We start from the raw sequence: 21,307 nt of genomic DNA, 5'->3' as shown, positions 1-21,307 counted from the left end.
TTTGCAATTTTAAAGAAAACCCAGCCAAGAGCAACATTTCCAACTTGGCTTACATCAGGACAGTAATATAAGAAAATATAAAAAAACAAAAAACAAAAACAAAAGACATTTAAAAGAATTAACAAAGTGAAAACAATACAAAAATCTGACAATCCAAACACTGGTGAGGTGGGAGTGCACGACGACTACGTGTTTTCAAATGACCATTGTCTTGCTTAGCATTGGCCTGCTTTTCTGTGTGTACATTTAGAGCTACATGTAAAAAAACATGCACCAAGTGATGATGAAAGACTTTTGGGAAAACCAGCCATAGATGCTAAATATTTCCAGATGTGAAGCACACCTTTACAAAACAAAAAAAGCAAAAGGCAAAAGAAACAACACTGAGTCAATATTGGGAACATGTACATCTTGCGGAATAAATGACATAAGAGTAAAAGCCTCACAGTAACCCTGTGTGTTGAACAACACACAATGTAATCCACTGGTTACAAGCACACTGAAGGAATCCTCACAGAATCACAATTCATGCAAATTCCCATAGAGACAGTTTCCTATTCTTTCCAAAGAATATTCCCACAAGATAAACAAAGGCCCAATGGCTTCATACAGCTCTCACTGTATTGTGTTAAAAGTACAAATTGAGTCCTTCTACAAAAATACGTTTTTTGCTGTGTAAACTTTTGCAACCAAAGGCACTATCTTATCTTCCCACTCTTCTCATATAAAACATGCAGCCTGATCCATGCTCAGATCATGGTGTGAGTGATCCTAGCCATGGTTACACTCCTTTACTTGGAAACTCTGACATTAATACTGACCATAGCCTCATCTTTCACCAACCCAACATGTGGAGTGAAGTATCCTCTGCACACACTGAAAAACCCTCCATGTTGGCTTCACTTAATGTGCTCAGCTCCGTGCTACAAAATACTGCGGCCGATGAAAAGGCTGCCCTTGAAACCTGAAAGTGTTCATCATATTTAGAGGGGGGGAAATAGACACATTGTTGCAGTCTCCAAGGTTTCAAAATGTAGAGCAGTGTTGATAACTACAGTCTCTGTGTATGAACACAAAATGTGTTCAAATACTGATAATAACAAGCGTCATGGCAACACAACAAAGCAATAAAAGAAAATGTTCCCTTAGGATAACAGTGTATTTAAATAAACAGAGACTCATCTGTGTATGTCCAGCTGACATGACATTAGAGATGAATGTAAAAAGAAACAGTCAAGCTGAGAAAAATCCAGCTGTGCAGTCTGATGTTCACTGGAGCCGCCGTGCTCCTATATGGAGAGATGTGCAGTATGTGTTGCGAGTATCCTTTTAATCTGCGTATGAGGTATAAAAGATTCCTAACCTGTTTCGAGCTGTCAGTATTACAGTTGGGCGGATGCCGTCAAACCTCCTCCCTATTTTACCGCGGTATACGGTATTATCGTGACTAATTAAAAATGATGACGTAAGGCTCAGACGGCGTCACCAAACTGTTGGCTTGTGCCTACACCGGTCAAAAACTGAATACCAAACACTAACACTGAAACAAGAAGAAGTTCTGTTCTTCTTTGAGACCAGGTCACTCGGTGTGTAACTTGCTCTCTCTCTCTCTCTCTCTCTTTCTTTGTCACGTGATGACCACCACACATAAGCATTTTTAGGCATTAAATAAATTATATATTTAATACTAAATCCTTACATAAGTGCATTGCATTTTTTTAATGACAAATGGTGGTACTAAAACTGATATTGTTGCTATTGTTATTTAACACCCTAGTCAGTATTTATCTTTAAAATAAACCTAAAAATCCCTTTCATGCTTGACATAAACATTGCACTTACACAATGTGAAATAAATTACATGGCAACAAACACTGTAGTCCAACTACACTAAAAACTAATCTACTAACACTTTGTTTTAACTGATCGCCCACATTTCCTCGTCCACTGCATCTGCGTTGCTGTCACGACCAAAAGGGTTTCTATGACATCACAAACAGAGTTTGGCTCTGTGACATCTCTTCGACATCCTGCTACAAAAGCCTGGGTGATTGTCACAGTTTGTCACAAAACACAACCGTGACCTCACAAATAAGAGGCGGGGTGTGACATCAACGTTGGGAGTGCTCGACACTCGGCGCGGGGATTAGAGTTAAGGACCGCACTGGATGTACCACGTGTTAGGGACACATGCTGTGTGCACAGTCCTTTATCTCAGCTGTCTCACTCTAACTTGTGTGCTTCTTGTTGTCTTTGCGATTATTAACAATAATGCATAAAGAGTATTACCTCGATAATACAGTTTCATGCTTCCTGCATTTAGCACGGTTGGGGCGGCGCGGTACGGACGGCGATATGACGCAATGGCAAACTTGGCGTCACAATGCGTACTGGCTTCAGGAGAGAAGAAGTCGGTTCTTCGAGCTACTCGGACCGCAGAGTAGGAAGTAGGAAAGACCAGACGGATTGCGGTGACCACGCGCCGCCCACAGCGCCCCGACAGCGCTGAACGCCAGAAGCAGGAAACAGCTTTAAGTGTGCTTTTCTTGGAGCAGTGAGTCCCTAATAAGGTGCACATTCAGTGTAGGACACCCAAGACTGGAGGACACGTCTGCGAAGCCCAGAGCAAGGGGACACGTCACTTTTGTTGGAGTGTACCATTATTTCATTACGTTAAAGAAACACGTTGTCCGTGTGTGGCTGGGTCAGTTTTGTAGAAACACGAGTCACTCATTGAGGATCGAGTCTGGTCTGTCGTAGCCAAAGAGCCTGAAGTCAGGTTCATACAGCTTATAGAGTTCTCTCCGCGCCTCGACGGGCACTGTGCTGAACCAATCGGCCTCCCAGCTGCTGGCTGTGAGGTTCCTGTGTGAGGTGGGGAACTCCACCACATTGTCCACCCGCAGCTGGCGTATTAGTTGCTCGGCATCCTCCTCCACCGTCTCCAGGTGGCCCACAAAGTCATACTGAATCTGGCATGGGTGGCAAAGCCGATACACCTGCCGCCAGTGCTCATTAAAAGGCATCTCCTTCTCTGTCTGAGGGTCCAGGAGGTACTGGATGAAGTTGGAGAAGGAGGGATGGATGCCCACACCGAACGCCTCGTCCACAGAGGCGGGAGGCGTCGGCTGATTGGCATAGCGGCGCAGCATGACCTGGGCAAAGCGGCGATAGAAGTCCTCATTGCGCAGCTCAAATTTATTCCGATAGGCCGAGATGAGGCGCACAAAAGGGTCCCGCACAAAAATAAACTTGGTGTACTTCTTCAGCTTCACCTTCAAAAATGAATGAAAATCGTATTAACACATGACATTTTATCATCAGGCGTTATATCAATTCACTGAGATGGTGTAGGAAATTGAAAATAATAATGAGCAACTAGTAACGTGCTTAGGGGAAGACAGGGGACTCTTTAGCTTAGAGAAACAATGCTTCACTGTGTGGTGAGCGACCGTTTGTGAATATTTTATTTTGTGGCCAGAGGCAGATAGTGGCAAAGATTGGGTTTCACTTGTTTAAGTGGCCTTTGCATTATTAAAAGACCTCTGCAGTTCCACCCAAACACTAAAAGAATTAAACTGTTGTCCTTGTGTGGGAAGACTGAATTCCTGCTAGCAGATAGAATAATATGATGTACAGTATTTGGACAGACCTTCATGAGGTGCTTTGCAAACTTTCCGTAACGTTTCCAGAACTTGTTGAAGGTAAAGTGCATGCTGTTGTTGTGGACCAGGTCCCTGGGGATGGCCAGCGGGTCTCTCTGGGGAACACCGTCCCGCAGCAGGCTTTCACTCAGAACTATCATGATGCGCTTCCAGTTGCTACATGCAACCTAAGAGGGGGAGCACACGTTAACGTCTAAAGCCAATGTTCAGGTGTTACATGGAAATGGGTGGAAACTGGACGAAATTGGTGAAATTGTTTAGGATAAAAATAATAACAAATCTCCCAAATAACTTAAAGTTTTTGTTAATTTAGAAAGAAAATAACATTTTTCTGTGAGGGATTTAAACATGTTTAAGTTCTCCCAGACATGCATCATAGCTGAACTACTGTTAACGCACAAAACGCAGAAAAAGATGGAGGCGCATACCTTGGGAACATAGCAGTAAATGATACCATGCCTGTCGTCCACTATGAGGTGATCCAGCTCCTTGTTGGGAATGTCGTCAAACGAACGGTTTTTGCCAGGAAACACCACGCTGTCGTTAGCGCACATCTCCTGAAGTAACCGCCGCCTCTGCTCCTGGTTTTACCATTTGGTGAAAGAGAGACACAATGTATTATCGGTTAGCAAATGTTCATCATACAGTAACGGAGACATTTAGGAATTGACTGTCATGTACGTATAAATGAATTGGAATTGTCTTGTCTGACTGGTAGCGAAACGTAAATATTGTATAGGCACTAATATAGAAAAACAACATAGAAAGAAAGCCACCCGCCCCTGTCCATACAATACATACAACATAAGGATGCTGTAATCCAATTGTGGTTGCAGATTTCAGTTCAGTTTAAAATGATTGCAACTTTATTATACATGCATACTGCATGGCTTTAAAACCTACTCCAATTAACACATCACAAAGGATTCTGGTCTTGATCATCTCCTTTTAATAAATGTTAGATTTGCATTATTTGAATGAAAGGAGCTCTAGTGATCAACCAATCAGGGTTCACAGTTCTGATTGTTGGGAATGTAAGCGCTGAGAGTCCTCCTACACGTTTTTTGACAACATTCTGACTTATGCAGCATGAAAAGCAAAGGTGACAATAAGTAAGTATGCCAGTGAGTCGGCATGCAACTCGCTCACAGGCATGCATAATGTTAATACCTGAGCTCTTTCTGCGATTGAAAAAGGATCTTGTGTATTTCCATAAACCCAACCCACCATACCATTTCAACGTTTAATCCTACCACTACTAAAGACAATGATAATAATTAGAATAATTTCAGACATCCACCTGTCTCTCACGGAGCTCGGCGGCCACAGGAGTCAGGTGAATCTTCCACTCCCGCCGCGGAATATACCGTTCCTCGGCTTTCTCCGATTGATTACTTGTGTCAGCGGGGACGGGGTCCGTGGGCTCACCAGTTCCCGGCTCTAAGAACTGGTTAACGAAGGCATCGATGTCGGACAGGAAGGACGGGGTCCGGGAGGTCTGAGGCTGCTCATGAGCAGGAGGGGGGTGTGGGATTTTGGGGCCCGGTGATACGGGAGCGTGCAAATACAGATGAGAGGCTCCGACGTCGTCCCAGTAAATGATGATCAGAAGGATCATAAAGGCTGAGCCCAGCACGACAAAAACGCGGAACATCCTGGACGTTCCCATGGTGACCGTTGCTTCTACACCATCCCCATGGCAGCAGATTGAAATAGTTACCTGCCTGGTTCTTTTATGTGATCACCGGGGCAACAGATTGGATTCACAGGGTCCTTGCTACAGGGTCACCATGGCAACATAGATACATAGATTGCAGCAACAGCAGAGTCTGTGGTGGGCTTATAATGATGCTGCTGCATGAATAAACTCTCGCCTTTGCTCCATGCCTGCAGCACCCTGCACACAGAGAACACACATACACACACACACACACACACACACACACACAAACACAAAAAATCATCTTCTGGCTAGAACATAGATACAGGTTTAAGTATACATATTTAAAGGGGGTTTAGGGATCCTCTCTCAGGAGAATGTTATGTTTCTCAATAATGATAAAAAAATCATTTCACATGATTTTGGACAATTGTTATTACCATATCTGTGTCTAAAATGTTGTAAAAGCTAGAGCAGAAATACTCGAAAAGCTTTGAATGAAAAGCTTGCTAAAAAGTCCACTTGGACCAACTACAATCATTAGATCTGAGAAAAGTCATTTAGTTATTTTTAATGCTCATGATTTGACAATTATTCCGCTTGGTGCAAACTGGCAGAGATGCTGAGCCTGAGTCTTATAATGGTAGAGAGAAGCCGGCATTATTTCATCTAAATTGGAAAAGCACATTTAAACAAGATGAATCACTGACACACAGATGCGTTGGGGTGGGAATCGATTCGCACCTCCGATTCGATTTTGATTCAGAGCCAACGATTCGATTCTAAACCAATAACAGATTTTTTGATGTACATTTCCATGCGTGTTTTTTTTTTTTAAATATCAAAAAATGATTAACACTTTTTCTTTTTTAACCCTTTTTTTGACATTTGACATTTTCGACGCATTCTTTTTTTTACCTTACTACCACTAGCTTTACACTAATTTTTGGAATCCATGGTCAATAGCCCTCATTTGTATAGAATTATACCTAATATTTGATTTACTAAAGCAGAAATTATGAACTATTTTGACTAATAGTTAAGATCAGAGGAACGTACGTTGAGTGGATGAGTTTGGTCAGGATGCTGATTTGAAACCATTTCAATTTACACCCAAAATTCAATGAAAGGGATTATATTTGCAAAGAGTGTTGCATATATTATATAATAATATAGTATAATGTTTCTGATAGACATTTTTCAAAAGGGTTAAATTTGACCCAAGGACAAATAGAGGGTTACATTACTCCTATTAAAGCATCTAGTTACAGTTTCATACTTACACAAGCAAGGAGATTATCAGTCCAAAATACAAGCAAAGGAAAAGCTTTTATGTGAGTGAGGTACTGCATGCTTGCTCTTCTGTGGAAATCTAGAGCAATGTGAGCACGTCTGACAGTTTACTGGCTTCACATTTTTGAACTGAATTTCTCCTTCTCCTCTCTAAGATGACTGAACTCCCACTCCCCGGCACTAAAATCACAAGTGGTTGTCAAATGAGTGCATACCAGGCGGCTCTGCTGCATACCATGAAGTAATAACTCTTGCACTGCACAAGTGTCCCGCTGTATTTATACCAGGCTTCCTATGGATTATGGTAAACCATCAGTACACTTTAATACTGAGCATTCCTAAAGTAATAAAAGCCAAGTAAGCAACCTTTGAAGGCGGGAAAATAGCAAAGAATTTACACAGCTAACCAATTTACAAAAACACACTGAAGCTTACTGTGCTCATTACTCATTACTCCATGGAGAGCTGCAGAAAGATGGCCTGTGTCTGTTGTACCTGTGGCTTATCTCAATGTCAATTCATGATTCCTAATTCCACTTTATCTACAGTCTTATCTTCTCTTCTCTTTCCTGTGCGGTTTAAAAGGCGCAGGGCGTCACTTTTCCATTCCGACACTCTTCTAAATTTGGAGCTCTCGTGCAACAGTCCTCATTTATTTCCTCTTTCCTGCAGCTGAGAGGAGACCATTGACATGGAAAATCATGATTCCCCACTCCAGAGGCTCTAGACTACATTTCTCTTTCTCTCTGCACGCCAACAAATTAACTACTGTCCCATAATGTACATTATATCAGGCATATCAGGGGCAGAAAATGTAAAAAAAAAAAATGACAGTGGTGGAAAGTGATTTTACTTAAATAAAAGTAACAAAATAAAGTTTTTTATATTATTTGAGTATTTCCTCTCTATACAACACACACTCGTGCCGAATAGCAGTAGACTTAAGTCCGTAAAACTCGGTTCATTTCAAAAAGTGACCGTTGAATTTTGGTTTCATCAGGGGACACGAACCCTAGTCTCCAAAGTGAAAGTCCTGTGTTTGCTTGACCCATCCACCCCCACAACCTGCCTATTCAGGTCTAATGTCTTGCTCTTAGACTGTGTCACATCTCTTCGTTGTTTTCTCTTTCAAATCAACCACAACAGGTTGCAGCCTATCAATAAAAGGTAATTATGGGGCATCATGAGCTGCTTAGAGACCATCGAGCTACAGGGTTGTTTTCTGGGTGAGGACAGTGTGAATGTATTCTTCAACTCCACTACAGTTCGGAAGAAAAACGGCTAAGTTGCAATTTAAGATTATTCTCATTATTCATTAATCACGTAGGCTTACACTTTGTCAATGATATGCCAGAGAAATGCCTGTTGCCAAGGTGATATCTTCACATGTGTTGTTTTGTCCAACCAACAGTCTGAAACCAAAGATATTAACATTCAGCAGGAAATACTCACACTGAAAAGTGGCTTAAACAATAAATATATCATGAAGATACATACCAACTAATTTATACTTATCGTTTCAGCACTAACATATATCACATGTTTTACTCCACTAGGCTATATTTATCTGACAACTTAATTTACGAATTAAGATTTTATGTAGACATAAAAATGAGACATTATTAGAAGTGAGATGTATTATTATTAAGTATCCAACGACCAGTAAATACTGTTTTGCTATATCCTATTACTTAAGAGTAATTTAAATGCAGGATTTTCATTTCTAATGGAGTTGACAGTGTGGTTTTGTTGTCCACTGTAGCTGTTGACGGTAGGCTAAAGCATTAGCTGAATATCTGCGGATATCGAGGAGAAACAGCCCTTTACACGCGCCGTTTTGTGTTGACGTGAATATTTTGGGATGCACACTCGCAGCGCCAATATCACGGCACATTATTAGAGGTTGACTCACTACTCTTCCACGAGTACAGTATTGTTATGTTTGCCACAACGTCAACGAAGGTGTCAAAACCCCGTAGATAAAGCCCAATTAAGCCTGTGCTCAGCCGGCGCTAGATAAATCACACCGTCCTGCCCGCAGCAGCCGCCAGCGGATGCCAGACCGGACACAATGTAGCCTTTGACGGGAGAGCAGCGCCGCGGGAACGGGCTGTTCCTCACACCGGGAAGCTTTCGGGATGTGATTCATTAAAGCGTCGCGTGTAGTCTTTACGTGTAATTTACGTGGAAAGCATCCAGAGTAGCAAAAGAAAACAACGAGCTTCCTTCCGTACAGCCTGTGGTTTTCTCAATATACGCTGTCAGTGTCCCAGCGGTGTCAAAGTAGTGCACAGCATTGAAGCAAAGGTGTATACAAAAAAACACGTTGTTGCTACTGAGAGGTGAAATGTTACGTTACACATTCAGTGTTAATAATGAGAAAGACGAGTAGAAAAAAACAACACCTTCTCACCTCTTTTTGCGCCCGCGAGCCCCCAGCGCCGCGTCAGCCTGCCCGTGATGCGAGAGTCCCCTTTTTTCTTGGAGATGAAGCGGGAGCACGTAAAGCACCGCGAGAGTTTGTAGTTTAGAATTCTGCAGAGTGAGCTCATGAGGGGAAAAATTCACTTTTCTGGGTCAGCTCCATCATAACATGTCTCTACTCAGGGATGATTTATGTAGACAGTCTCCCCATCCTCCTTTCCACCCTCTCTGCTCCCTATTACAGAAACTGTGTGCGGAAAATAACCTGCTTTACCAAACAAATGTCATCTTCACTTCAAAAATAAGGCCAAAAGAATGATAATAAGGAAATGTTGCTGTGGGGATCTGTGTCTATTTCTGTTGCATCAGGCTGATGCGGTTAAAATCGTGTTATTTGTGAACTCGTTTCATCCTGTGACATCAAACATAGCCAGGAGCCCCTACTGAGCAGCTGATTCACATTGAACACACACACACACACACACACACACACACGCACACACATGCACACACATACACCATTATCATCATCATCATCTGCTTTCAATCAGCATCACACATTTCACCCCCCACTCCTGAGTTTACTCTCAGCGCTGAGTTCTCATGAATTTGCTTAATGTTCTCATAAATTTGCGTAATATAACTTTGTACCCTGGCAGCCAGTCTACTTTGAACACAAAAAACAAACACGGAAACACACACACATACACACACACACTGAGCATGAACACACCAGAGAACAAAAATATTCTCAAGAAAAGATAAATACAGTCAAATCAAGATTGTTTCCAACAGCAGTTCAAAACACTGAGAGACATAATCATACTACATTTTATCATGTCTATTACTTTTATGATGTTACTACATTTTAGTCAAAGCAGTTTAAATATTACCCTCTGTATTCCACTACATTAAGCAACAATGCAGGAGGATTGACTAAAGTAAGGCTGATATAGTGTTTTAAGTTTCTTAAACACAGCATGTGGGTGATTTGAGCATTTTTGGGAATACTGCATATTGCTTTATGCATGTCTTCCTGGCAGATGAAGCGATTATCCAGCACACTTATGAAACAGGTCACTCTTAATCCCCCTCTGGCTTGCCCATTTTTGTCAAATTTGACCATCTGGTGGCCTTTGAAAACTATTTAAACACAGATTTATAAGCTGTAGAAATCAACAAAGGGACCAGAAGCCATGCAGGTTTAGTGAGTTATAGATAATACTGCCTAATGAACCCAGAAATGTTACATAAATTTGGATTTCAGATTTGAAAAGAAGATATTTTGTTGGCGGTTATCCTATTTAAACTACAGGTATATTTGCATGAAATATGTTATTGCCAATCAACAACATCAGTGCAAGGAGAAAAGAAGGGCACCAATGTACAAATCATGTAACGTGAAATTAAAGAGCAGCGCCACCAAAAACTTAAATCACATAACTGGAACCTGCTGCCCCTTCCATGATTCATCAACACACCTCTTTAAACACAACACCACCATGCATGTTACGTTTACGTTTGAAGAACATGAATTCTGAAACAGAAAACTAAGTTTATTCATTCAATCTTTTACTCTTTCTTGTGAAATGCAGCATAGCCTTGCCTTTTTTAAGGCCTCAGAAAAACTCTTAAATATTCAACTGATGACAGTGATCCCCAAGAAGCAATGGCCTCAAATGAAGAGGTCACAAGTGTAAAAAAAGGAGCTTACATCACTAATGCCTATGTTTGCCTTTAAAAAAACTGATTAGACCATAAAAACCCTTTAGTTAATGTAGAAAAGATGTCATAATGTAGTAAAGATGTCAGTCACAGCTTCCTGTTGCTTTACATGGTGCAGACTTGCAATGTGTTCCCTAAAACATTAAGCCTTCAGTTGTATTTAACTCTATTCTGTGCAAAGAGCAATGCTTGTGTAACATTTCTATTTCTGTAACATTTTAGGAGAAGCCCTGCATGAAAGATTTGCACAAAGAAATCCTATGTTAATAAATTTAAAGGTCAACGTGATTTAATTGAATGTGACTTGAATCTTTACAGTGCAAATGTCTGACATTAGCCACTAGAGGATGGTATGATTAAAGTTAAGTCAGATCAGACTGAAACTGAAAGTATGCTCACACAACAGCACTTTGCACACCTTCCCTTTAAAGTAAAAAACAAACAAACTCTACTTGATGTTTTCCATCTGTTTATTTCTCTATATCAAAGTAAAGGCAAACATTTACAAAATATATAATGCATTTATTTAAGTATATAGCAGTGTGAGTGTCTACGTGTCCGTTTTTGATAAATATGTATGCAAGAAAGCACGATATACAAGTGCTTTATGGTGCTCAGCTACACATTCATATTTTCATGTCTACAGGAGGTCTTGCTCCACCCAGACCGTCTTCTTCTGCTCCTCCAGTATTCGGTCTTTGATGACCCTGATGAGATCGTCTGTCCCGGCCCAGGCCTCTGGCTCCAGGCTGGTGTAGAGGCAGGGAATGCCCTCCAACTCCTTCAATTTTGCCCGACACAACTTCACAAACTCTTCCTCCGACTCCACGCGCAGAGGCAACTTCCTGTGTAGACAGGAAACAGGAAGGAAGCAGCGCTGTGGTGGTGAGTGTGGTAATGTTTGGAACCCATTACCTCTGATAAAATCCTGTAGACACTGCAATAGTGGTTTGTGCACTTTGTTCTAATTCTGAGAAAGACTGACAATAATGGGTCAACTTACTTTGTGTCTATTTACAGTCAGTACCCACCAAAATATACACGTCATGCATCAGGTTTTGTTGACATGTGTAGCTCCACTGACATTATCATCAACCCCCGGATGGAATAGCCGTATTGTATTTGGAGAACGGTGCCCAATTCTCATAGACTGGGTAAACCCCGCCCACTCTGCCGGCAATTTGATTTCGCCCTGCAGCTCGGTCTGAAAACCTGCATGTGTAATTCTCCTGCTTCAGTTCCCAATTTTGAAACTGGCTTATCTACCTGGCGCGCTATTGGCGGGTTTAACACAATGACGATAGAGAAGCGACCAAGAAGCTTCTTTTTTTACATTCAATAAAGCGGTGGCCGAAAACGCAGCAAACCCGTTGATGCCGCTGTTGCTTCTACGTCACCCGGATCAGTTGTCTGATTGGTTGAAGAACTATCCAATTGCGTACAGAGTCATTTGACCTATGCCCGTTGGTCACGCCTCTTGTGCAGAGAAAATACAGAGCAGACTCCCCAGACCAACGCTCACTCTCAAACCTACTGAGCTAAGCTTGTCCTGGTAAAAGCCAGACTATAATTCTCACCTTTGTGTACAGGAAAAAGCTCTTGTTCAGCAACTCCTATCACTGTTTCAAGTTCACAACTATTGTCTGCAGGCTGCTGAATTTGATTGTGCATTAAACCACACATATGCTTAGTATAAGAGAGTCAGCGGACTTGTCCTTTAACTGGTTCAATCTCACCTCCTGCTTGGAGTCAAAATGGCATGCGTCTTTGCGTTTGGAAAAAGGGTTGTGGTTTACAACTGTGGGTAACATGTACTAAATGAGTGCACATAAGTAAGGTTTGTCAGGCCTCACCGTAGCTTCTTGACGTTCTTCTCACAGATCTTGATGTAGATAATGATCGGGTAGATTTCTCTCCGCAGAAGGTCTTTGACGCAACTCAGCTCAGCCTCAAGCAGGCAGTGTTTGCCCTGGTGACGGTTGGAAAGAAATGGGCTCTTACAAATAAACTTACTGTGTAACACGTGTATAGATGAGTGAACGCAGAGATAAGCACACAAAGCTTCACATAATACAATAAAACATCTAACATAACGCTTCATTTACTAGAATTTTCACATAATACGGATAAAAGAAACAAAATTAAGCCTAATTAAGTTCATGCATGAATCTATGAATTCAACAAGATCAAAAATAAGAATGTGAATAGGGTGACATGCAAATACAATAAAAAGGGATGGTGTGTGGATCTGTGTTAACACTCTAGTCAATGGGAGGCAAAAGCCACCAGCCAGGGGGAAACAGCTAGCCTGGCTCTGTCCAATGGTAACAAAATCTGCCTACCAACAAAGTCCGTGGTTAGAACCAGGCTAGCTGTCTCCCCCTGTTACCAGTCTTTATGCTAAGCCCACCGACTGCTGGCTCCTTTTCCATGTTTGCTGTACAGATGTAAGAGTAGTACTTCAAACTATTCTGTGCATTTTCATTATGAGGGGCATTTTCTAAAAAGAAAACGAATAAATGCAGGTGCGCACACACACATACACACAAAAACTCTCGTCAAAAATAGCCTACCTTAGAAGCGACAGCTTCTATGTTTTCTCGGGTGATGCATTCAAATGTGGCATGTTTCTCTTTGTAGTGAATGAAGGGCTCCACATTCTGTTTCAGATGAAACTCGTCTTTGGACAAAGTGTCTGAACAGTAGAATGTAACAGGGTAAATTGCAACAGTATAGAAAGAAAGGACAATGTTGTGAAACAGTTTAATTTGTAAATGATCACCACAGAAACACAGATGGAACAGAAACTCTTGAGGTTTCTGCCCTGGGGAATCTCCACGTAACATCACACAGTCTTGGTGTGCCAGATGTTCAACTCTGTGCACTGTAAACTTGTCTGACCCCACTGTCCTGGGAGCAGTTTGTTTGCCATGGGAGTGGAGTGTCCCAAAATGGAGATTTAAGCTTCTCTGTGTAGTCATTATAAGGCATCATCATCCTAAATGTTCACTAGGCCACCTGCCATCCTGCCTCCGCTGTCTCTCTGGTTACACGCCTTAACATTTACACCACAGTGCAGTACAATACCTGACCTGAATCCCAATAGTAGCTTCCTTCTCCCCCCTAAACTATCCATTATCTCCTTCATCTTTGATCCACCATAGGTGAGCACACCGGGACTGTCCAAAGAAATGGAAACAAACAAATTCCCATCACACACTGACCTGGTTTGCAGATATTAAAGTCCATGGCTCCCCCCATGTTGAGTATTTTCTGGATAATGGTTTTGGCTAGAGCACTGGGAGAGAAAAGGACCGGTCTTCTTCTCTGGGTCCGCTGGGGGGTGACGGGACTGTAGGGAATCAGGTTCAAACTCCTGCTTAGATCACTGTCCGGGTCGGCAGCGTCTGTTTGCAGCCAAGACAGCGCACGCGCACGCGCACACGCACACGCACACGCACACGCACACACACACACACACACACACACACACACACAAACCAAAAAAGACTCACTCAATGATACACCCATGGGCAGTTTAACATTTGAACCATTTTAAAAAGATCAAGCGTGATTTATTTGGCAGTAAATTGCCTTTTCCAGATGTTTTTTCTGGTTGCTCATGTGAGGTTTTGATCCCTGTGCATCACTATGTACTCACCTTCTGGTCTAAGAGCCTCAAAACCTTGTCTGGGTAGTGTACTGCCTGAAGTGATGATCCTCACACGCTCATTGCTGTTCATTCGCTTGTACTTGATATCCACCCTGCTGACAAACTTCAAAACAGACACAGAAAAGTATTAACTGAGGCGTCTGAGATAATTCTTTGTTCACTTCAAAATGTTGTGAGATTACTTTGATGTTATCAATAATTCCAACTGGGGGAAACAAGTTGGCATACAACCTCCTCAGTTACTCTTTACTGTGACGGCTCACTTCAGGTAACAACATGTGTCATCTAGAAGTAGAGGCTACAAGGGGTAAGTAGTTGTTTCTAAAATACATGTTTCTTTACTTCACAGTGATTTTCCAGTGCATTCAACACAAGACATGTGAGCCAATGGCAGATGTGCACCGTCGCGCTGAAGAGACTAAAGTCTTGTTCAACAGGAGGAGGTTTAGTTTGCATTACCTGTAGTATTTGAGTGAGGAAGATGCTCGCTCTAGACATGCGTGGGCTGGCTTTAGGATCAGGTGACTGGCTGACTTCTTCTGGTTGTAAATTGCTCTACACAGGCACATACACACAACTTATAGATCACACAAAGATTAGTTTTTCTGAAGTAATGCACAATTCTGACTTACAATAATGCAGATTTTGTGAAAAATGAAACAGTAGAGTTGATAAAAGATGATGAAAAACATGAGTGAAGGGGATTGTGACATGTAGACAAAGAACAGTGAAAGATGTGCCTCTAGATGTCACAGGGGAGTTGCTTAGGTACTTTTCTTTCTTAGGTACAGATGTAAATTTTTGGCTATATTACAGTACTGTCATTCAAAAACATGTATACTGATAGGAGTTTTTTCACTTTGCAATAGTTTTTTTTTAAATACATACTGTATATAGTTCAGGAAGTTTCTTACCCTAATGCGATGGCTTTCGTTCTCATCTCTCCCGCCTCGACACACTAACTTCTGAATTTTGACCAGGAGCAGCTGCTGGGCCCTATACACACACACACACACACACACACACACACACACACGATCCTTACTCATGATTATGATACAAGTAGAAAAGGGAATACGTCATTTGTCATTTAAGTGCCAGTCCTCCATCAAGCTGCTTCCTGTGCTTCTTGGAGAAAAAAACTGTTTGTGTAACTCAAGTGTGTGTGTGTGTGTGTGTGTGTGTGTGTGTGTGTGTGTGTGTGTGTGTGTGTGTGTGTGTGTGTGTGTGTGTGTGTGTGTGTGTCTGTGTGTGTGTGTGTGTGTGTGTGTGGTGGCGGCGGCGGCGCGCGTGTGCATGCATGCATGAATGACTGGACTGGATATTCAGTGACTTTGCATGGTTGCTCAACTGTTACATCATGCTCAGGCTTGTCTTTGGCGCACGCTGTTTTGTGGAATGTGCAGGCTTCATATACGAAACAAAACGTTTTTATGCAACTTTCACTCTTAATGTCTGAATGTCTTTTTGTTTTAAATGCCCTTTAAAAATTTAAAATGAAATAGTGTGGACGTAGCCTTTAAAAAACCTTGCGTGTACCGTGAGTTGCTGGGTATGGTGCCACGTTCTGCCAAGTCGGAGCCGTTGTAGGGGTCAACACGTGCGCAGAGCCACTCACAGCGGCCCTGGTGCCTGGTGTCCAGCACGTGCACCACCTCATCACAACGCACGCTCAGAGAGCAGCTGTCTGATTGGGCGGAGATGTTGAGGTTGACCCGTATGTAGAAGGAGTCACCAGAAACCTGCGGGCCTTCCGCCAAGTCCCTCTGAAGACGACGATAGGCTAGAGAGAAAATATACACACATTTGAATTTACATACACAGTACACAGTATGTATAGAAACAAACATATATACACAAGTCCAATAAAAACTACACTTACAGTCAAAGTTGGCTCGATAATGCAACTTGACTGGTCCAGAACAGTGCTGCAGCGTCCAATGGGCTTCTTCCTGAGTGCTGGTATCCAATGAAATGCTTTGGGTCTCGTCACGTATGCAGCCCTCAAGCTGGCCAGGCAAAACACATCAAAGACAGATGAATGACAGAATAAAGTATTAATGTTTTGAGTGTTTTCTGTCAAATTTTGGTTTTTAATTAGTCCATTGATTATAGATAATATTCAGTATAAAAGGGAACTAGGTGCCCATTGAAAAATAAACAGATGTTGATGGTAAAAATGGGTTTTAGCTTCTGGATTTGTTACCCTTTCATCTGTAAATATCCATGCACATTTGTTAAATGTCTAGGTTCTTCCTGGTTCTTTTCCATTTTACAGCCAGTGGTTTGATTGGCCACAAATGTACCTCAGTGAACTTGTACTCATCTTGCAGCCTGAGCCTGTGGTTGACCCATGCAGTAAGTAAGTTTACTTACCAATAGGAGGTGGTGGCCCTCTCGTAGCCCCGCCTTCTCAGCTATGGAGCCCGATTGGACAGAAGAGATGAAAATCCCGCTGTCATTGCCGCCTACTAAAGTTATGTCCCTCAGCAGGTTGTCGCCTAGTAACGTGAGCTCCTGCACTGGCTTCAGGGAAGCACTGATCCTAGAGAAGGAGGACAGAGAAGGACGGAACGGCCTGCACACACAAAAAAGAAGAAGGTGTTTATAAGTAAGTTAGACATGTGATGATTCTTGTGCATGTGAGTGCATGAGTATCTGTGCTGTACCGCTCCAGAGAGAGTTTCCTAAAGATATTGTTGACCTGCTCCAGGTCATAACTGTCCATCCCTTCTGACTGATGTGATGAGGAAGAGGAGTGGACAGAAGGTGGACCGTACTGTTCGTCCTCTAAGGAAGGGACGGATGGACAGACAGAGAGGTTATTTAATCAACGGTAGACAGAACATTATAGTCATTCAGTTCAGAAAGATTGTAAGTACAATTGTAAATTGTTGTACACGTGTAAAAGCATTTCTTACCCAACTCCATTTCCATGTTGTCACTATCATAGTCCGAGAGGCTAAAAGAGACCGAGCATCAGACTATGTTGAAGCCATTCATAACAGAAAATGTTTTCAAACCAGCCCAGATTAAAAAATTTGGCACATAACCATCTACATCTAAATAGTGTAGATTTAGTGACATGTATTGCATATTCTGGTGTGGTGTTGTAAATACCTGCGAGGGTGGAAGTCATGTTCCTTCTCCCTCTCTCTACGGTAAAGGGATGCTTTCTCTGGGGGTTCAGGCAGTGTGGACAGGATGCTGTCGTTACGGTAACGCAGCTGTAGATGTTAAAGTGAACAACGCAGACGTTTCAACTCAGGTCAAAAATAAAACTGTTCTATTAAATCTTGTTGGGTTATACGGAGAAAACGCATCAGATATTCATTTTTAACCAAACACTATACTGCATCATTTCTTTGTGTGAAAAAGACAATGAACCGCAGCAATGCTTTAAGAGAGCAGACCTCACCATATTTGGCCTGTTGGACTGTTCCACCGGACTGAAGGTTAGTGGGTTGGGGCAGGAGGAGGAGGAGGAGATGGAGAGAGCTGAGAAGGGTGCATACGTGGGGGACATCAGGATGCTCGGGGAGGGAGGGAGGGAGATGCTGTTGCCGTTCAAGTTTTGCATCTGGATATCCAGAAAATCTCCTCCGTTGACTGAGAGAGTTAAAAGTTGGAGACAAATGTGGATAAACGTACACCAGGGAAATGTCACTGGTGGGATATGAATCAACTCTATGATCAGGTGTTACCTGCAGATTGAGAGGCCTCCGGGTTGACCTCTCTGGGTAAACAGACTGGAGACTTGACTCTGTTCTAAAACACAACACATAACAGTTACTGTTAGAAATATTTCTGTTTACCAGCAGCTGAACGTCTTGACTGCTTCATTTAGATTGTCTTTTCAATTCTATTTCATTGTTATTCACTGTTTTTTAATCGCCATGTACTGTATATGTAATAAAAAAATAATATGACAGTGTTTATTTTACATGGTAATTTCTACTGGAGATGATAAGGAATTTATTTTTAAAGAAAATTTGACATGTTTTGGCAATTAAAAAACACCAAGTAATATGGAAGGATTTTTCAAAAGAATTAACAATATGGTAAATCTTTTACTTCTATAGGCTGTTCCTGCTCATGCACATGAATAAGTTATTATATGATCAATTGAGAGTTGCTCTCAGAGGTTTCTCCTAAACTTGTGCGTAAGACAGTAAGTAGTTTAATGTGTATAATAATGGTAAGTAAGAACAATTTTAGTCCTAAATTGGGTCTGGCCTTTATTATAATGCTTAATAAATAAATAAGTCAGTAAGTGGTAGTAGACTGACCCCTGCCTTGAGGTTGGGCCTGCGTTTGAGGCGAGGCTTCTCAGATAACAACTTCTCCTCTGGCGACTCATCACTGGACCATTCTGATTGGCCCTGGATGGGTTTAAAGTCCACCGCTTGAGAGATGATGGTTGAAGGCAGGTCCCTCGGCAAACTCTGCAAAAACCGCGAGGAACAGGAATTATTGCCGTGTTTTGAAAATTAGAAATTGGAAATAGTCCCAGAGATGCAATGTGAGCATTCATCCCACAATTTGTACACTCATTTAATCTACTGTGTCTAACCTGATCCAAAGCAATGTCCTTGGACTGCCGTCGTAGCCGAGCCTCCAAGGTGACCAGCTTGGCTTCTTTGCGTACCATCTCGATGTGGAGTTCGTCGCTCCTCTCCTCCAGCTCTCTGATGTGCTTGCGATATTTGTCTTTGTCGATGAGACTCTGGGAGAATTGGTGCTGGGCCTCGTCTCTGGCTCGAAACGCCTGTGACAGTGGGGGGGGTCGAAGTAAGCAACACAACCACAACATTCATATTCATAAGTGCGTGTGTGTGTGTGTCTGTGTGTGTGTGTGTGTGTGCTTTCACCTGGTCCCTCTCCTTCTCTACCTCCTCTAGCTGTACAGTGATGGTGTCCATGCGTTTCTTATACATCTCACAGTCCTTCTGCAGTGTGGAGGACTTCAGCTCCAAATCCTCCTTCTCCTCCAGGTACTACACAACCACACACACACACACACACACACACATACACATACACACATCAGAAGTGGGGTTTATTATAATTTAATAGACAAAGGCAAATACAGGAAGAGAAACACAGAGGGTTAGATACAGGTTACAGAGAAAGAGGCTGACGGGGTTTTTGCACAGGGTGTGTCTATATATATATATATAGTCTCGGGGGTATTAAGCTCTCTGGTCATGGGTTTGTGTTTCCAGAGTCTGTTTTTGCTAACCTTTGTCTGATCCCAGCCCCACTCTGCTTCATATTCACACAGTTCCAGATAACCATGTCTTGTATGTGTTTATGCATGCTGCACAGATAATCGCCCTTTGAAGTTGAACCAAGACCACATGTCTAACTTCCACATACTGTACCTTACCTCCAATGTTAAGCAAATAAAAACAATGGTTCTGCAATAAAATGGCTCGTGTGTAATGTGTGATTGTATATGACCAGTGTTCCCCACAGGTAGAGAATTTACTTGTTATTCAGTCATTCTGCAGCTGTCAAGGCGGAGATGGTCTTAACTACTTTATTTGTAGTAAGGTAGTCTACTGGTTCCCACAGGGTCGGCCTCTCCAAATGGTGATACCAGATAAAAATGGGAAGTTGTGATATGCTTATTGGGGTTTTTATTCTTTTTTTGTTGTTGTCTGTATCAATGACATGTTGGATAGTTGCAGTTTTTTAAAGGTCTGACAAGCTGAGAGGGGAAGTCGGTCTTTAGTGGAACAGCTCAGAGGCGTCCGTGACAAAGGGCTCCAACCTGGCATTGTTTTTTTTACCTTTACATTTACAAATTTCATTTTTAACAATGTAATTTGCCAAATCTCATTCTGAAAGACAACATGTACGTAACTATAGATATCAGATCAATTCAGTGGCGTGAAGACTACAATATTTGCTTTTGAAATTTATTGAAGTATAAAGTAGCCTTAAGTGAAAATACTTAAGTGCAAGTACCTCAAAATTGCCCTTCCTAGCATGTGTTTGTTACCTTATCTCGTAGTTCCTCTGCCTGTCGGACTTCTTCGCGAAGGTTGTAGAGGCGGTTGACCAGATCCTGCCTGTCTTCGAGTGCTTCCTGTCTGTCATGCTCCAAAATGTCAACAATGGCCTTGTCTGATGCAGGTAGTGGGCCAGGCTGTGTAGAAAGAAACACACACATTGTTGGGTATGAACGTATAACTGGTGCATAACTGTGTGTTTGAGGCAGGCCCTACCTGTATGATGGACTGTAGCTCCTGTAGTTTGATCTTCAGCATTTCGTTCTCTCTTTCAAGTTCAAAGATCTGCTCTCTCTTCGGCCGGTTCTCAATGTCATTTTTCAGCTTGAGACTCTGCCTCCTCTCCATCTTACACTCTTCCTCCACCTTGTTCAGCCTGTGTTTCAGCTGATCAACCTGTACAGACAATCATGATGCAAGATGAACAACAGGGGAAGGGCTACAAAGGGGGCACGGGGTGGCACCAGCCCCCCTTTAAATATGATTGCCCCCCCTGGTGCCCCCCAATCCATTGGGCTGGTGCTGTCAATCTGACAATTGGGATTTTCCTTGGATAAGAGTACTTTCACTTGGCTGCCTGTTCTGACAATTTTCCCAGCCCAAATAATGTTTCCATGACAACAATCCAAAGTTCTGATACCACGGAACCAGCCCTGAAATTGTTTTTTTTAAAGTGCCAGACTGAGCCTTTAGTAAATGTGTACCGTATTCAGATATATAATTATTTTGAAATAAAACAAGTGAAACAATAATAAAGGTGATGTTTTATTACGCATAATTTATTTGCATTGTTTAGTTATATCCTATGAAATATTTCCTATCCAAAATGTCCCACAAAATGATGGTTGGT

The 21,307-nt window shown here is 42.1% G+C and overlaps 2 protein-coding genes across 7 annotated transcripts in view; both read right to left on the bottom strand.

Moving 5' to 3' along the window:
• Positions 1–1,721: 1,721 nt before the first annotated feature.
• Positions 1,722–9,265, bottom strand: chst12a (carbohydrate (chondroitin 4) sulfotransferase 12a). Of its 2 annotated transcripts, XM_034893783.1 has the most exons (5): positions 9,032–9,265; positions 4,966–5,562; positions 4,094–4,246; positions 3,653–3,832; positions 1,722–3,275 (listed from the first exon to the last, which is right to left on the bottom strand). In XM_034893783.1, exons 2-5 carry the CDS (start codon positions 5,332–5,334, stop codon positions 2,727–2,729), a joined length of 1,251 nt encoding a protein of 416 aa, XP_034749674.1. In that variant the 5' UTR covers positions 5,335–5,562; positions 9,032–9,265; the 3' UTR covers positions 1,722–2,726. The 2 variants fall into 2 exon arrangements, with proteins under 2 accessions (XP_034749674.1, XP_034749675.1); XM_034893784.1 differs by lacking the exon at positions 9,032–9,265 and having other exon boundaries at positions 4,966–5,613.
• A 1,954-nt stretch (positions 9,266–11,219) lies between these two features.
• The window catches only part of card11 (caspase recruitment domain family, member 11), a 19,677-nt gene continuing 9,589 nt past the window's right edge, over positions 11,220–21,307 (bottom strand). For 2 of the 5 annotated variants that reach the window (XM_034893756.1, XM_034893757.1), the window contains 20 exons: positions 20,674–20,853; positions 20,448–20,594; positions 19,312–19,437; positions 19,014–19,208; positions 18,730–18,888; positions 18,145–18,208; positions 17,859–18,058; positions 17,561–17,667; positions 17,362–17,402; positions 17,110–17,230; positions 16,817–17,018; positions 16,323–16,449; positions 15,980–16,223; positions 15,355–15,436; positions 14,900–14,995; positions 14,429–14,543; positions 13,992–14,174; positions 13,341–13,462; positions 12,621–12,736; positions 11,220–11,612 (listed from right to left, as the gene is read on the bottom strand). In XM_034893756.1, the coding sequence (XP_034749647.1) occupies positions 11,408–11,612; positions 12,621–12,736; positions 13,341–13,462; positions 13,992–14,174; positions 14,429–14,543; positions 14,900–14,995; positions 15,355–15,436; positions 15,980–16,223; positions 16,323–16,449; positions 16,817–17,018; positions 17,110–17,230; positions 17,362–17,402; positions 17,561–17,667; positions 17,859–18,058; positions 18,145–18,208; positions 18,730–18,888; positions 19,014–19,208; positions 19,312–19,437; positions 20,448–20,594; positions 20,674–20,853 (2,832 nt within the window). In that variant the 3' untranslated portion in view covers positions 11,220–11,407. The remainder of the gene's footprint in view (positions 11,613–12,620; positions 12,737–13,340; positions 13,463–13,991; positions 14,175–14,428; positions 14,544–14,899; positions 14,996–15,354; positions 15,437–15,979; positions 16,224–16,322; positions 16,450–16,816; positions 17,019–17,109; positions 17,231–17,361; positions 17,403–17,560; positions 17,668–17,858; positions 18,059–18,144; positions 18,209–18,729; positions 18,889–19,013; positions 19,209–19,311; positions 19,438–20,447; positions 20,595–20,673; positions 20,854–21,307) is intronic. The other 3 variants (XM_034893760.1, XM_034893758.1, XM_034893761.1) reach the window with 3 other exon arrangements.

The sequence above is a fragment of the Etheostoma cragini genome, chromosome 15 (genome assembly GCF_013103735.1).
Source record: "Etheostoma cragini isolate CJK2018 chromosome 15, CSU_Ecrag_1.0, whole genome shotgun sequence".
In the NCBI taxonomy this organism is placed as follows: Eukaryota; Metazoa; Chordata; class Actinopteri; order Perciformes; family Percidae; genus Etheostoma; species Etheostoma cragini.
Note: the sequence above shows the minus strand (reverse complement) of the source record. Positions and strands in the feature narration are given on the sequence as shown.

Bases quoted from the DNA above. Each gene is read 5' to 3' on its own strand.
- chst12a (XM_034893783.1), bottom strand. From the start codon at position 5,334: ATGGGAACGTCCAGGATGTTCCGCGTTTTTGTCGTGCTGGGCTCAGCC. The intron at 3,833-4,093 runs GTATGCGCCTCC...TCCCCCTCTTAG, and splicing joins TTTACTGCTATGTTCCCAAG to GTTGCATGTAGCAACTGGAA. The intron at 3,276-3,652 runs GTCTGTCCAAAT...TCATTTTTGAAG, and splicing joins TTGCAAAGCACCTCATGAAG to GTGAAGCTGAAGAAGTACAC.